The sequence below is a fragment of the Cotesia typhae genome, unplaced genomic scaffold, assembly GCF_013202065.1.
Source record: "Cotesia typhae breed Kobodo isofemale line unplaced genomic scaffold, CoteBio_Ctyphae contig_22, whole genome shotgun sequence".
Classification (NCBI taxonomy): domain Eukaryota; kingdom Metazoa; phylum Arthropoda; class Insecta; order Hymenoptera; family Braconidae; genus Cotesia; species Cotesia typhae.
In genome coordinates, this window is record NW_027423728.1 from 6,834,877 (window position 1) to 6,850,365 (window position 15,489).

The 15,489-nt window shown below is 28.9% G+C and overlaps 5 protein-coding genes across 5 annotated transcripts in view; 3 read left to right on the forward strand and 2 right to left on the reverse strand.

Moving 5' to 3' along the window:
- The window catches only part of LOC141524202 (uncharacterized), a 33,021-nt gene extending 32,482 nt beyond the window's left edge, over nt 1-539 (reverse strand). The window contains exon 1 of the mRNA XM_074237926.1: nt 307-539. Within this exon, the coding sequence (XP_074094027.1) occupies nt 307-364 (58 nt within the window). The 5' untranslated portion in view covers nt 365-539. The remainder of the gene's footprint in view (nt 1-306) is intronic.
- Qin (tudor domain-containing protein qin) overlaps nt 1-8,928 on the forward strand; it is a 95,781-nt gene extending 86,853 nt beyond the window's left edge. The window contains exons 6-16 of the mRNA XM_074237899.1: nt 1,538-1,756; nt 1,879-2,009; nt 2,147-2,304; nt 3,024-3,221; nt 3,297-3,443; nt 3,511-3,796; nt 3,868-4,015; nt 4,232-4,448; nt 4,582-4,751; nt 5,123-6,907; nt 7,096-8,928. Of these exons, the coding sequence (XP_074094000.1) occupies nt 1,538-1,756; nt 1,879-2,009; nt 2,147-2,304; nt 3,024-3,221; nt 3,297-3,443; nt 3,511-3,796; nt 3,868-4,015; nt 4,232-4,448; nt 4,582-4,751; nt 5,123-6,907; nt 7,096-8,022 (4,386 nt within the window). The 3' untranslated portion in view covers nt 8,023-8,928. The remainder of the gene's footprint in view (nt 1-1,537; nt 1,757-1,878; nt 2,010-2,146; nt 2,305-3,023; nt 3,222-3,296; nt 3,444-3,510; nt 3,797-3,867; nt 4,016-4,231; nt 4,449-4,581; nt 4,752-5,122; nt 6,908-7,095) is intronic.
- Nucleotides 8,678-11,445, reverse strand: Cstf64 (cleavage stimulation factor subunit 2 CstF64). The gene is made up of 7 exons (XM_074237915.1): nt 11,280-11,445; nt 10,826-10,904; nt 10,079-10,692; nt 9,728-9,908; nt 9,448-9,536; nt 9,158-9,366; nt 8,678-8,928 (listed from the first exon to the last, which is right to left on the reverse strand). Exons 1-7 carry the CDS (start codon nt 11,338-11,340, stop codon nt 8,809-8,811), a joined length of 1,353 nt encoding a protein of 450 aa, XP_074094016.1. The 5' UTR covers nt 11,341-11,445; the 3' UTR covers nt 8,678-8,808.
- Nucleotides 11,446-11,509: 64 nt separating this feature from the next.
- Ercc1 (DNA excision repair protein Ercc1) lies at nt 11,510-13,248 on the forward strand. The gene is made up of 4 exons (XM_074237925.1): nt 11,510-11,738; nt 12,241-12,435; nt 12,626-12,811; nt 12,949-13,248. The coding sequence occupies exons 1-4, from the start codon at nt 11,625-11,627 to the stop codon at nt 13,162-13,164; spliced, it is 711 nt and encodes a 236-aa protein (XP_074094026.1). The 5' UTR covers nt 11,510-11,624; the 3' UTR covers nt 13,165-13,248.
- Nucleotides 13,249-13,495: 247 nt separating this feature from the next.
- LOC141524205 (huntingtin-interacting protein K) lies at nt 13,496-14,906 on the forward strand. Its single transcript, XM_074237932.1, has 3 exons — nt 13,496-13,729; nt 14,074-14,181; nt 14,708-14,906. Exons 1-3 carry the CDS (start codon nt 13,574-13,576, stop codon nt 14,801-14,803), a joined length of 360 nt encoding a protein of 119 aa, XP_074094033.1. The 5' UTR covers nt 13,496-13,573; the 3' UTR covers nt 14,804-14,906.
- Nucleotides 14,907-15,489: the final 583 nt, after the last annotated feature.

Consider the following 15,489-nt stretch of genomic DNA (forward strand, 5'->3'; position numbering starts at 1 on the left):
TATCAATTCACTAAATTGCATGATCTAAACCATCCTCCCATTCTCCCATGACATTATATTAAACGATATTATATAACACAGATACATGAAAGGTATCACCCCTAAAACGCAACAAACATAATATTAAATCAACGACTTAATTACTAATGCCGTTTAATCATCAACATAATTATCTTAACTAATAAAACCACTTATCCTTGTACTTAATATAATACCGATCCCAAGTATTAATTAATTCTTCTTTTCATTCATCTACTCGTTATATTATATTAAATAATCATCAATTAATAATTAATCAATACTTACCGACTAATGGCATAAGCATCGCAGCGGCAACAATCAACAATGATTTCAGTCGAATCATTTTTTACTCAAGTTTTTTAAATTTCATTTATGACTTCAACTTTCAATCATTCACCGTCCATCCTCAATTTTTTTTTTTTAATTTACTATTTATCGTTTTTTTCCGTATAAATTTAATTGAACCCTTGGACCCGGTGATGGGCCGCGGGTTTAAAATGTAAACAAAATCCAGACGCGGTTACTCGGCTTAGGGAACGAGAAAGACTGAGCATTCACAAGTGAGCCGCGATTGAGGTGCTAAGACGATGGGTCTCCCTGCCATTCCAATCTTTCATTTCTTATTATTATACTCCATGGATAAATATATAGAGAGAGACAGAGAGAGATGTGCAAGGCACGGTTTAAGTCTAAAGATATTTTGTTTTGTTGAGCCTCTTACTTTATTTTTATTTTTATTTTTATTATATTAATTAATGCTCCGAGCTTTATTTTATATTTTATATCTTGTTATAGAAGAGGTCGTGTATGTATAATGTATAATGTATAATGTATAATATATAATATGTAATGTAATATATAAGAGTATAAGTATGTAAAGGATGAGAGGCTGTGTCCTCGATTACTTAGCAGCCTCTCACCTGATGCTGATATGTTGATGGTGATGTTCAGCCAGCAACCTCCAGACGTTTATTCTTCCTGGATAATTTTTTTTTTTTTTTATTTTTAACTCTTATTTTTTTTTTTTTTTTTTTTTTTTTTTTTTTTTTAATATGGCAATAAATTATTTTTTGTAAAATATATTATTTAGAAACAGTTTTTAATATTACATGATTAATCATGATTTTGAAATCAACAGATATTAATTAAATTAGGATAAAAAAAATTACACTTATAATTTTTTTAAATCTTTTAAAAAAATTTAACTTCATTCAAAAAATTTTCAGTCTTCCTTAACTCTTAAAATTTTCTTGATTTAAGAAAATTTACGCTTGACTCGAGACATTTTTTTTTCTGTACTAAAATTGACAGGGTTCGAAAAAAAACCAGGAAGAAATATGAAATTTATAAAAAAATACTTTAAATTACAAATTTTTAGTTTTGGAAAAATGAAAAAATTGTAAATGCAAAAAATTTAGATTTTTAATTGTATTTTTTTTTTTTTTTTGGTTTATTTATAAGGTGTAAAATTAATAATCAATGTTTAATAATTAGAATGATTTTTCTATGATTGCAGAAGATAAAAAAGATACTAATGAATGAGGGAGATCATTCCACAGCGAACATTGAAGTTGAAATTAGCAAAAGTTTCGTTCATATCCATGGAGTCCTGCAAATTCTCGAGGAGCGCATGATGCAAGTAGTGTATGAAGAGAGGCGCAAAGAAAGGACAAAGGTCGAGGAGATTGATAACAGCTTGCAGGTTCTTAAAGAACAGTTAGAGTCGGCTATTGTGGTAATTACTATATTTATTCTGATGATCATTAAGTTCGGATCTTTTTTAAATTATTTAAAGAAAAAATAAAATTACTTTTTATTTATTTTTATTCTTATTAAGTATTGTAAAATTGTTTTCAGACCGCTGTGTTTTCAAAGAAGCATTCAGAGAATGTCAGTCACGAAATGATAATCAATGAGTTTAAAGAACTATTAAAGCTTCCGTGTCATCTTATAGAGCCACAATGTCCTTCGGAAGAATCTAATTTAAAGTAAGTTACTTATATAATTTATTAAATCAATTTTTTATAATTTTTGGGAATGCTAAAAATTATTTTTTTTTTTTTTTTTTCATTTATTCTTATATTTTTTTTTATTTTATTCTTTGTTTTTTTTATTTCTACAACAGACTTCAAATAAATTTAAAAGAAATAATAGAAACTATAAAGAAAAACTGTGACATTATAACGTCGCGTTCTGATGATTCATACAAACTGGTTTGTATTGACGAACTACAAAATGACCAAATTACGGAAAACCCTGAAAATTTCTCACAAATTCCTCCAGGTAAGTTCATAAATTTTTTTTTTAAACAATTATAAAAATAAATAGACTTTCAGCTTAAAAAATAAAATTAGGAAGAAATAAAAAAATTAAAATAGAAATTTTTTTAATTATTTTTTTTTTTTTATTTATGCTTCGGATAATAATATTATTGCATGAAAATTAAATTAGACGACATCTAAAAATTAAAAAAAAAATTTTTTATAGAAAAAATTATTACAAAACAATAAAAAAAAAACTCTAAAAAATTTCAAGTGAAATTAAAAAAAATATTTTTCAATTTTAATTTTATTATTTTTGTTTTCTCTAAATAGATAAAAATTAAAAATAACACCTCCCCAAAATTTCGAGTTTTAATTCTAACACTACATTATCATCAATCGATTAATATTTCTCTCAAACAAAGAAGAAAGACAAAGACCGACCATAACCTTTTAATTATTCTTCAAGTTATCTCCCAGATTTTTCCACTGTTCATTATTTTTTTATTCCGCATGCTTAAATTATAAAAAAAAAAATTTTTAATAAATTTTATATTTTGAAGTTTTAGACAATTGACGATTTAATTTTTATTCAACTTTAAAATACAAGTGCGCAGATAAGAACAAATATTTCTTAAAATTTTCTTTTATAAATTAGAAAAATTTTTTTCATAATTTAATAACAATAATTATTTTTTTTTTTTACTGTGAAATAAAAAATACTAACAATAAATTTTTCAGTTTTATTCCAGAAGCAAACAAAAAAATCTCCGGAAGTATCACCGCCGTCTTCAGAAACATCAGGCTCATCTGGAAGACAATCCGTGACATTAAATTCAGAATCCGAGAGCTCAGTAATTGAGTCAGATATTTCAGCAATGCATTCTGTGGCGGATTCGGCAAAAAGTATCCGAACGACTGAAAAGCAAATTAGAAATGGTAAATTTTTTTATTCTTACATCTTTGAAAATGTCAGTAGTAATTATAATTAATTAATTAATTTTTTTATATCAGGCATAGAGGTGACAATCACACACATTGAGGACCCAAATGCTTTCTACATACGAGCGAAGATGAATGATGAGAAGTTTAGAGAGCTAGAAAAAAAATTAGAGAAGTACAATGAAGTCAACACTCAAGTACCTCGAAAAGTTGTTGAAGGTATCAAAAATTTGAAATTATAATTAAATATGTTCATTATTTAATTACTGTCGATTTTTCTGTTTAGGTGGCTTGTATGTAATTCGTCGCAGTGGAAATCCAAAGTGGTATCGCGGACGTATTATGGGTTCTAAATCCGCAGAAGGTCCAGTTTTTTACCCCGTCTACAAAGTTTTTGCGATTGACCACGGGTTCACTGATGATGAAATTGGAATAGCTAACATCAGGAATTTGTTCGAAGATCTATTGGATATTCCTCCATTGGTTCAAAAGTTCTCGTTGTATGACGTCTCGCCGATCGGAGAGTCTTGGTGCAATGATTCTGTCGTTCACATGGAAGAAATAATTGATTCGTATGTATTTTATTAATTATTTAAAATCTTACAATAAAATTTTTTTTTTATTAAATTAAAAATTTTTTCAGAGCCGATAGAGCGCCGATATTATACACAACCAAACAAGGAGGCAAAGATTTACTAATTCCAGTCAGCCCAACAACCTTCCCGCTATCATTGCGTGATGCTTTGATTTTTTTAGGCTACGGCAAGTTTATTTCAACAGCTCGGTTATACGTGAGTTTCTTTACTTTATTATTTTAAAATAATTCTTTATATACTAACAATAATCGTGGGTGTTACCTCCTGTGGTTTGTTCGTCTAAAAAAAATTTATTTGATTCTAAAATTCATTTTCTATCGAACCTAAATTTAGTGAAAGAATGTTTTTTTTTTTTTTTTTTTTTTTTTTTTTTTTTAATTTTTAATTTTATTTTATTAATTTCAATTGCAGAGAATAAATCCTTCAGCTTCTAATGCATTCCACCATGACCTTTTGACTCCTGATCAGTTATTCGACGCAGTTTATTTAAATTCTTATTCACCGGAATGCATTTATGTAAGAAAGGCTTCTTACAATGAACATTATTTCGAAAACATGGTACAAAAAATGACTGAAGATTACAGAAGTACCAAAAGAATCAAAGGATATATTTACTGTCCCGAAACTGGTAACTATTTTTTACGCTCTTGTAGTTAAAAAAGTACAGTACAATTTAATGAAAGTAATTATTTAAAAAAATTAAAAATAAATTTTAAATTAAATACTACTTATATTATTACTAATTATTATTTTTTTTTTAGGAATGAACGTTGCTGTACCTCACGAAAATTCGTGGTACCGTGGAGTAATTGTCGATATTGTTCAGGTCAGAGTTATTGAAGTTTTGCTAGTAGATCTTGGTATCAATAAAGTTATTGATTATAAAAAAATTCGTCGTCTTGATTCACGTTATACTCAATCGACTGTACGGGTATGTATAAATTTTCTTATATTTAATTTTACTTAACATAATAATAATAATTATTTTGGTTAGTATCATTTTTTTTAGATTTAATGTTCTATAAAGAAAGTTTAATTTTTCTATCAAAGAAAAAAATTATAAGTAAGATAAAAAATTAAGATACTCTTTTGAAAAAAAAATTTTTTTTATACGCCCTTATGGCTTTTTACCGGGACCTTTTAAACTAATTTAATTATCCAATTACTTAAAAATTCACTACTAAACGATCAATAAATTAAAACTCTCAATTGATATGAATACCTCAAAAAACAATTTAAATGCCAGCAATATCTTCTGAAAGAAAAACCCGATAATTAACTGCCTGTATTTAAAATTGACAGGCAATTAAACTCTCCCTGAAAGACGCAAAGCCATTGGATCCAGCCGAAAGTTGGTCACCGGAAGCCAATGCAGCAATCAGACAATTCATGAATCCGATCAACATTCAAGTAGTCATCTACGACAGCGTAACAATTGACGGGTTCCTTCATCACACAGCCTCGATAATAAACAAAAGCCGGTTGTCATTGGCGCTGTACCTCGAGTATCTAAAAATCTCTGCCCAGACAGCCAGCACCGGAGTTCTAGAAAAAATGCAATCCCGGTTCAAGTCTATCCAGTCGAGGAAAAAGAGCGTCAAGTATCGTAAGCGCTCTCAGAAGCCCAAGAACCAGCTGCCGGTCCTGGACGACCCCTACAAGGTCCAGGTGGTGATCTCTTTAGTAAAGTCTCCTTTTGAAATCTACGTGACGAGCGTCCACCAGAGCATGGCTATCAACGAAATAGTAAAGAAGATGCAGCGGTTTTACGAAACTCACTCGAGTGATGAACGGGTTGGGCTCGTGGAAGATACTATCTGCGCTGTCTACATCAAGGTTCATAACTGCTACTATCGCGCTAAAATAAGGAAGGTCATTTCTCCTGAAGAAGTCATCGTCTTCTTGATAGATTACGGGGAGACTGCCCAGGTGGCCGCGAGCGACCTCCTCAGCCTTGGAGCCGAGCTCTATGACATTCCCATCCACGTTTTCAAGGTAAAGCTCGCCGGAATTGCTCCCTGTGGCGGGTCTAAGTCTTGGACCGCTAGTTCCATCCAGTCGCTTCAAGAACTTCTCGATCAAAACGGAGACTTTTTCATCAGCAAGGTCGCCGAGAGCGAGGACGATGCCATGTTAGTCGACATGTTCTTCCAACAGTCGATTGTTGACGACCCTTGTGCTCCAGCTCGGTTAGAAATTTGGACAATCAACCGCCAGTTGGTCGACAAAGGCTACGCTCTTCCTATCAAGGGCTTCGGTGATCGGAAACTTAAAGTCCTGGCCAGTGATCTTCACGAAGAAATGAATTTCAGCTCCTGTGACTTGTCCAAACTTGAAACCAACAACGAGTCCAGTGAAGAAAGCGAGAGTGGAGAAAATTGTGAGGATGCTGAAGGAGAAGAAGAAACTAAATCTCAGGACAGCGAAAAAACGCTCAAAGATGAAAAAGAAGGAGAAGAAAATCCTGAGTTTAAGGAGGTTCCATTTCCGAATTATGCAGCTTTTCCTACGGGTATTCCTCAGTGGCTTCCCCCACAACCGATTGAACTTTCAGAGCCCTTCAATGCCCTGGTCACTGACATCAACTGGGACGGCTGTCTCCATCTGGTACCCGTTGGAAATAATTATGACACGATTAGGTGGATTGAAAATACTCTCAATGAAAAATTCCGCGACTCCACTTGGAAAAATGAAACCTGGAATGTTGGAGACATGTGCATTGCCAAGTTCCAGAACACCTGGTCTCGGGCACTCGTCCATCGCGTTCAAGAAAAAATCGCGATTGAATATATTGACTACGGGAATATGATGTGGGAAGACGCCAAATTTCTCCGCAAGCAAATTTTTCTTGACAATATTCCGAGACAAGCTACCAAGTGCAAGGTTCATGAGATGGTTCCTGATACTCCGAATAAAATCTGGCGGCAGGAAGATTTGGATAAGCTTCACGTTCTGTTGGTAGATAAAGTTTGCAAGGTTACTATTGTCTCGCAGTCACCGGAGGTTTTGGTCAATATTGAGTTGTTGGAGTTTAAATGCAATTTGATAACTTATTTGACGGAGAATTACATTGTTAAATTAAAAAAGGTATTATTTTTTTTTTCTTTATTAATAATAATTTAAGATTAAAGACCTAGTTATTGATACTTGCAATTTTATTTTAATTAAAAAAAAAAAATATGATTTTTTTTTATAAAAAAAATAGTTTTTTTTTTTTTTTTTTAATATAATTTTTTTTTCTTTTATAAAAAAAAATATAATTTTTTTTTTTAAAGGTACTTTCTGAAGATATAATGTTGAACGGAAAAAATTATAAAATTAAATATAGAGGTCAACTTGAAGAACTTAGAGACGATGATGATTCAGAATCGGAAAATTCCGATGATGTTATCATAGAAAAAGAAAATATAACTGACCTGGACCTCCAGTCGATGGAAAATGAAGCAAACTTAGAAAATGGAAATGGAAATGACAATGAAAAGGATGATGACGATGATCTAGAAGAAAATGACGAGCTGTCAAATTCAATTTTGAAGGAGCTGGGGCTGACAAACGGCGACTTCATTCCTTCAGAAGGTTCAAATTACCCGATCTTCACCTTACCGGTAGAGGTACGAAGCTTCGAAGCAGTAATGGGCCACGTTGACACCTCCAAGCCGAATATTGTGTACTTGCATCCGATTGCTAGCAAGGATCATCCGGCATTTCAATACTTCAAGAAGAAGTATGACGCGATGATGTACTCGATCGGATTCAATGTGAATAAATACTCTACCTTGCCATTCTTTGAAATCGGCGATCCTTGCTTGGCCATGTACAGCAAAGACAAGGCCTGGTACCGATGCACGATCATGACCGATCGAGGCAGTGATGGATTGACTCAGGTAGAGTTCATCGACTGGGGCTCGGTCGAGTGGAAGAGCCAGGAAGAAATACGGAAAATTCCTAAAGATTGGATGAAGGTTCCGAGGATGGCCATCAAGTGCCGGCTCTGGAACACCCGGATTACGGATAACTCTTCGGGAGCTGTTGATTGGCTCCACAAGGCCTGCGAAAGGGTCAAGTTTAATGTCCAGGTCATGAGACGAGAAAATGGATGCACTGTTGTTCAGATTTATGATATAAAAAATCCTCAAAGACTTTTCTACCAGCCTTTGATTGATCGCAGGGTCTTTGAAGCTGAACTCAAAGATATTTATTAAAAATTATCGTGGATGGAAATTTATTTACAATGCTAGAAGAAACTTTATTTTTATTTTATTATCAGTTGTGTTCGTATTTTTTATTTTTAATTAAAAATTTCTGTTTTCAAGATGCTTTAGCGTCTTAAATAATTATTTTTTTTAATACTTAGATTGGTAAAGTATTTTTGTACCAAAAATCAGAATATGATAGCTTAAGTAATTAATGAAAGTATTATTAATCTCAAGATTAAGGTTTGCCATTAAAAATAAGTTTAATTCAGTTTAATATTTCTTAGTTTTAATGAAAATTTTCAGGAGGTTGTAGTAGAATTTTTTTTTTTTTCTATTAATATGACTATTTCATTAACATATAAGTTTTCTTTGTGTATTTCTTTATAATAAAAAATTATATAACTAATGATTAATTTTTTTTTAATCCTTATTTCATCCTATTTTTTTTTTTTTTTTTATTCAACTCAGTAATCATTATTATTTTACGATATACAATTTTATAACTATCATACATTCCTATTCGTCAGTATTAATGTCAAAAATATCACACTAATAGAAATATTTCAAGTTAATTATTTATTAAAATCTAGCTCAAGAATTTAAACAGTTTTACACTATCTTGGATGATCAGAAGCTGTTTAAAAAGATTTAAATAATATGCTAAGAATAAGTCGATAATTATATTTAAACCTAGTATAATTATATTCTTATAATATAAAAGATAATAAAGGGACATGTATTAGATATATTTAATATGATATTGATAATATAATAGTGACATTAAAAATATTATTAACGCTGTGTACTTTTAGCAATTTGTTCCTTAAGAACAAGGATACTCTGCTTTTGTTCTGGTGGTAGCATCGCTATTTGTTCATCAGATAATTGAAGCACTTGCATAATCAAAGCCGCCTGAAACAATAAATTATTAATTAATAATAAAATTACATTTACAACAAAAAAGGGTGATTATTAACTTTGTAAATAATTAATAATTAATATTTACAATAAATTATATAAAATTATTTAAATAAATATTTAGCAATTTTGTTCACTGAAAAAAAAAAAAATAAATAAAATAAAAATAAAAAAAAATAATTTAAAAAAATAAAAAAAAAAAAAAAAAAATCAGTAAGCTTACTTTTTCTTGATCCGAAGCACCAGATGGAATGCTACCGGATGAAGACATGCCAGCCATAAGTCTAGAAGTCGCTGTTGAATTACTAGAAGGAATACCACCAGCTGTTGTAGGTGGTTGAGTTGAATTTAATGTGCTTGGTGCTATTGGTGGTGGTACCGTCGATGTAACAACGGGTCTTTGGACCGGAGGTGGAACTATTGCTGCCGGTGCTGTTGAAAAAATCAATAATTAATCATTTACAGCCAACAATAACTCGTAATTAAAAATGAAAGATTAAAAATAATAATTACGATTGACTTTAGTAATTCTGGGATCAATTGTCATCCTGGGATCACGTGGATCGCGTCCAAACCTGTCAGCTCTGGGGTCTCTGCAGAAACTTTTGAATAAATAAAATTAATAACCAGTTGATAATTAAATGAATAATTAAAATTAAGTTATAAAACCTTTCTATTCCCTCAGCAGGAAGCGCGCTGCTTAAATTATTAAATCTAATTAAACCATAGTACCCAATTGTTCAGAATTATTAATAGTTAATTATTAACGAATGTACAAGTTGTTAACACTCACTTGTCAGGCATAAATCCAGTGTTGCGCGTGTCAATGACCGGGGGTGGAATCACTGGAGGCACACTCACTGGTGCTATTGCCTGCGGTATTTGGGGCTGGGCTGGTGCTCGTAAATCTTGGTCCATCCTGGCAAGTCTTGGATCTATTTGACGGTCTAAGGTTCGCAAATCAACGTCTTGATCTAAAAAATAATTAATTGAATTTTTTATAATCAAAAATAAATTTAATTTTCGATTATAGAAATATTAATGTAATTTTTTTGTTAAAAAAATTTGATGTAATTTTTTATTAAAAAATTTTTAGTGTGATTTTTTATTAAAAGAAATAAAAAAAAAAAAAAAAAAAACTTACTAGCAAAAATAGGAGCTGGTGGATTAATAGCCGATGGAGCAGCAGCTCTAGCAGCAACCCAAGCTTCTTCAATCCTTGGCGGTGGAATAGAAGTATGAAGAGCAGGAACAGTTGTTGTTGTTGTAGAAACCGCGGGTTTGTCAACAGCTTGCAAGACACTAGGAATAGGATTCGCCTTGTGGAGCATGCTGACAGCAGTGTGAGGGTCTACAATTCTCATGACAACTTGCGCCTGAAGAAGTGCGTAAGCGAGCTGGGGATTCTGCAACAGCATTTGTCTCGCTTCGTTAGGATTATTTTGAACGCAAAGCTTCATCTGTTTCATCAATTCGAACATTTGCTCAGGCGGCAGAGACGCCACTGCCTTGCTGATCGCCTCCGGAGCCTTGTCTGCCTGCACAGCTTCTCCATATGGGTTCTCCGTGTTCTGGCCCTGAAGAAGAACCTGCATCTCCATTCTACTTTTCTCAGTACACGCGTTGTCGACTCTCAGTGTTCTGCCGTTAGTTTCATGACCATTCAAATTTCTCATCGCGCTCAAGGCGGTTTCTTGGTCCTTGTACTCGCAGAATCCATAGCCTTTTGGCTTTCCAGTCTCTCGGTCGTACACTAATCTAATAAATTTATTTTATTTTTCAGTATGAATAAAAATAAATTAAAAATTTCTTAATTAAAATTTTTTCATAATAATTTAATTATAAAAATCTAAAAATTGACAAATGTTTAATTTTTTATTTAAAAACTTACTTGAATGATAAAACTGGACCAACTTCACTAAAAATATCTTTCAAACCCTCTTCAGTAGCTTCATAGGGAATATTTCCAACTAAAAAAAAAAATTAATTATTAATTAGTTTAAAAAAAAAAAAAAAAAAAATTTTTTTTAATTATTTCTGAAATGTTTATAATACTAAATTTAGCCGAAGTTTTTAATTTTTTGATTTTCTTTTAATAAATTATAATAAAAAAACATTTTTAAAAAATTGCATGTATTATTTTTAAAATTTTCTACATGTGAAATTTAAAAAAAAAATTTTTTTTTTTTAAGTAAAATAAATTATTAAAATTTTTAAATGTCGGCTAACTTAATTGTCTTACTTTAATTTATATAAATTTTTAACAAATGTGAATGTTAAAATTAAATAAGTTATTAAAGGTAAGTCACAAATTTTATAGGTTATAAAAAATTTAATTAACTTACCAAAAACACTTCGCATTGATTTATCCATTAAGGATTGATCGGAAATTGCTGTGTTCGTCATTTTTGTTTAATTTTTTGTCAATTAATTTTACAAAAAAAATTTATAAATAAAGTTTTCAAACGTCACAAACAAAACTTGGACTTGGACAAAGTACCGGGTAGTAAATAAGTAAATATGCAAGTTGGAGTGCTGGTAAATAAAGATTTTTTATAAATACCCGTTAGAGCGCAGCACTCGCTTGTATTAGTTTCGGATTTCAGCAAGAAACTATTTAATTTTTATTTATTTATTACATTGTTGGTAAAAGTTCTTTTATTGTTTCTTTGTAATTTTGTGAATTAAATATGAATGATAAAGAGCAGCCTCCTGCCAAAATTCCGAAAGTAAATCCAGGACCTTCAGCAGGAATATCTCCTTTTAGGAATGCTGGCAGCTCAATCCTTGTTAATTTTAAACAGGTAAATTTTAATTAAATTTAATTTAATAATTTTTAAAAGCAAAAATTTTAGGAATTTTTGACAGCTAAATTATGATAAAAAATATTTTTAATTTTTCCATGTGAGTTTTTTTTTTCTGTAATAATTTAGCTGTCAAAAATATCCTGAAATATAATACTAAAGTTAGCGGTCAGCTGTTGATTTAAAAAATTTTTTAACAATAAATTAATTACAATAAAAAAATGCTTCTAAAAATTTTCACTTGTAATTTTTATTAATTTTCACATGTGATACTTTTTAATAAAATTTTTTTTTAATAATTTAATTGCTATAAAATTCCAAAAAAAATTTTAATATCTGTCAACTACAATTTTATCCTGAAAATTGTAAAATATTTGTTAATTTAAATTTTTATTAAATAATAAGTAACTAAATAAATCAGCTGACTGTTATTTTTTGTTTAAAAAAATTTCTACATTAATAATGAATAAATAAATAAACAAAATATAATTATTTATTTCAGAGAGGAAACCCGCTGTTAAAATTCATAAAAAGTGTCCCATGGAAATATTCAGAAGTAGTTCCAGATTATGTGATGGGTTCAACAACATGCGCGTTATTTTTGTCAATAAAGTATCATCAATTAAATCCAGATTATATACATGATCGTTTAAAATTACTTGGAAATGCATATCAATTACGCGTATTACTTGTTCATGTAAGTTAATTGTCCCAACATAATTTTAAATACTTCTTAATAATTTATTTTATTTTATTTTATTTAACGTCATCCGAAAATGTCTATAAGAATATTTATTTATTTACTTAACTTAGACCCAACAGCCTACTGGCCAATAACAGGGTCATTTACGATCATCATGAATTTATAAACAGATTGATATTTACAGATTGATGTGCCCGAACCAAATCACGCCTTAAAACATTTAACAAGAATTTGTATCCTAGCTGATTTAACGCTGATGTTAGTTTGGAGCAATGAAGATGCTGCTAGAATTATAGAAACTTATAAAATTTTTGAATACAAACCTCCGGAGATGATTATGGAACGTGGTGACAGTGATCCGCAACTGAAAGTAAATAATTTATCAATTTTAAATTGTAATAGTATTGCTTGGAAAATTTTTATTTTTTCGCATTAATATTTTTTAATCAAGCTTATTATTGTTTTAGTAAATTATATTGATTGACCATAGAATAATATTTTTTACAGCTGATAAGCGCATTGACATCAGTGAGATCAGTCAACAAAACAGATGCCCTGACTTTATTAAGAAATTTTGGAACAATTGCTGACATTCTAAAAGCATCTCCAGAAACACTTTCATTGTGTCCAGGCTTTGGAATTCAGAAAGCTAAAAGATTGCATAAAGTATTACATGAACCTTTTTTACGTAATCCAAGTTCCAGTCCTGTAAAATCTAATTAAATTTATTATTCTTCTTTAATGCATGTTATTATTTATTTATGATTATAAATTGTAAATTTTCTAAATAAACTTTTACATTTTTCATATTTTGATTTTTTTTTATCCTGTCAAAATAATAATTGCATTATTATAAAATTATTAAATAATTTTTAATGTCTGCCAAATTCAGTGTCATATTTTTTTTTTTTTTTTTAGTGTAATAAATGTATTTTAAAAATGAAAAAAATTGATTAAGTGTCATTAATTTTGTTCTATTTTAAATATTAGTTCAATAATGTTGGTACCTGAAGTTACACCTAGATCTCACTGTACCAACTTCAAGTATATAAAAATTTTGTTAGTACGAGGTGAATGCAAGGCAAGGACAGAGTGAACTAGAGTTAAAAACAAATAATAATTAATTACAAAAATGGCAGATGAAGATGTTAATGGTGATTCCGATGAAGTGCAGCAGGAAAAGTCACAAAAGAAAGTCGCTAAGTATGATAGCGGGGCTGCGGATTTAGAAAGAGTCACTGATTATGCTGAGGAAAAAGAAATTTCCTCGTCTGATGGTTTCTCATGTGTAAGTTTACACGTGATAATTATTATTATTCTAATTTATTTATTTGTTTATTTTTTTTAATTTTAAGTTTCATCTTTCACGTTTTCTATCACTTTTTTATTTATCTTTTTGATTACAGTTAGAATTTTGGAGCTTACTGCAAACATAACCTCAACTAACCCATTTTTTTAACCACGACTTAGTGATTAATCAAAGTTTTTTATGAAAATTAATTTAGCAGATATTTACTAATTTTAAGAAATTAAAAATGCAATTTTTTAAAAATAATTTGTTTATTAAAAAAAAATAAAATAAATGTTCAAGTGACTGCTAACTTTAATGTTGTATTTTTTTTTATTTAACAGGCGTTGAGTATAATTGGTGACAGACGTAATAAAGAACAAGCGGAGAAAAAAGCTAAGGAAAGAGAATTGTTAAAAGTTTCTATCAAAAAAGAGGATGTTGATTTAATTGTAAGTTTTTATTTTTTTATTCATTATTGATATTATTTATGAAAATTAAATTAGCCGACTTCTATAGAATTTTATAATAATTTTTATTAAAAAAATTATTACAAAAAAAATTTTTAAAAAAATTTCACATTTCTAAAATTTGAAAAATTATACGTTCAATTTTTTTTTTAACATTTTTTTACTTGTAATCTATATTAATAAGAGAATAAGTAAAAATTTGTATAAAAAATAAATTTTAAGTTTCTTTAATTGATTGAAAAAATAATCATTAAATAAAAAATTATTTGTAATTATAATTATAATTAAGCCAAATTATTACTTACCGTTCATGTTAAAATTATTCAAAAATTTTTATTACGCTTTTATGAAATTTTACAAGTCGCTTATTATTTTTATTTATATTTAAAAATTTAATAATTAAAAAAATTATTATTAAAAATTTTTAATAAAAAAAAATTTTTAAATAAAAAATTGAATCTTAATAAATTTTATCAGACAATTATTAATTATAAAAAATTTTTTACAGATGAAAGAATTGGAAATAAATCGAACTAGAGCTGAAAGAACCTTAAGAGAACACCGAGGCAATATCGTCGAAGCTTTGGTGACGTTGACCAATTAATTACAATAAAATTCAGCTAATCGCTATAAAAATTGAAAAAAAAAAAAATTAAATAAATGAATCAAGTTACTCTGAAAAAAAAAAAAAAAAAAAAAAAAATAAACCGACGACCAAATGTTTAATGAATTATAATTATAAGTTGAATGTAATTTATTTAATAATCACGATATACACATAAATGATTTATTTTATTCATCAACCCGCTTTATTTTATTAATTATAATCATAATTATTATTATTACTAATTAATTTGTTTTTGATATTGGTCACAAACAACTTAAACTTACCAGATGACGTATCAAATGTTTTATAATAAAAATAAATGAAATTGTTTAATTTATAAAATTAGTCAATTTATTTATTTATTATAAAAAAAGCTGCAATGAATTTTAATAAATGTCAAAGGTTATGAAGAAAAAAAAATTTCTAAGCTCGTATTTATATTTTTTATATAATGAAAATGTAATTTTATTTGATGTGGTGCAATGACTTAAAAATAATAAATGAAAAAAATAATAATTATAATAATAATAATTATTTATGAACGTTATATGAGCTGGGATCGATGAACGTTTTATTGTTTATAATAATTACTACTGCTAGGTATTTTTTTTTATTTACTTGATTTTTTTAAATAAAATATAATCAATTGTTAAAATTAAAAAAAAGGAATTGTTATGGTTTAA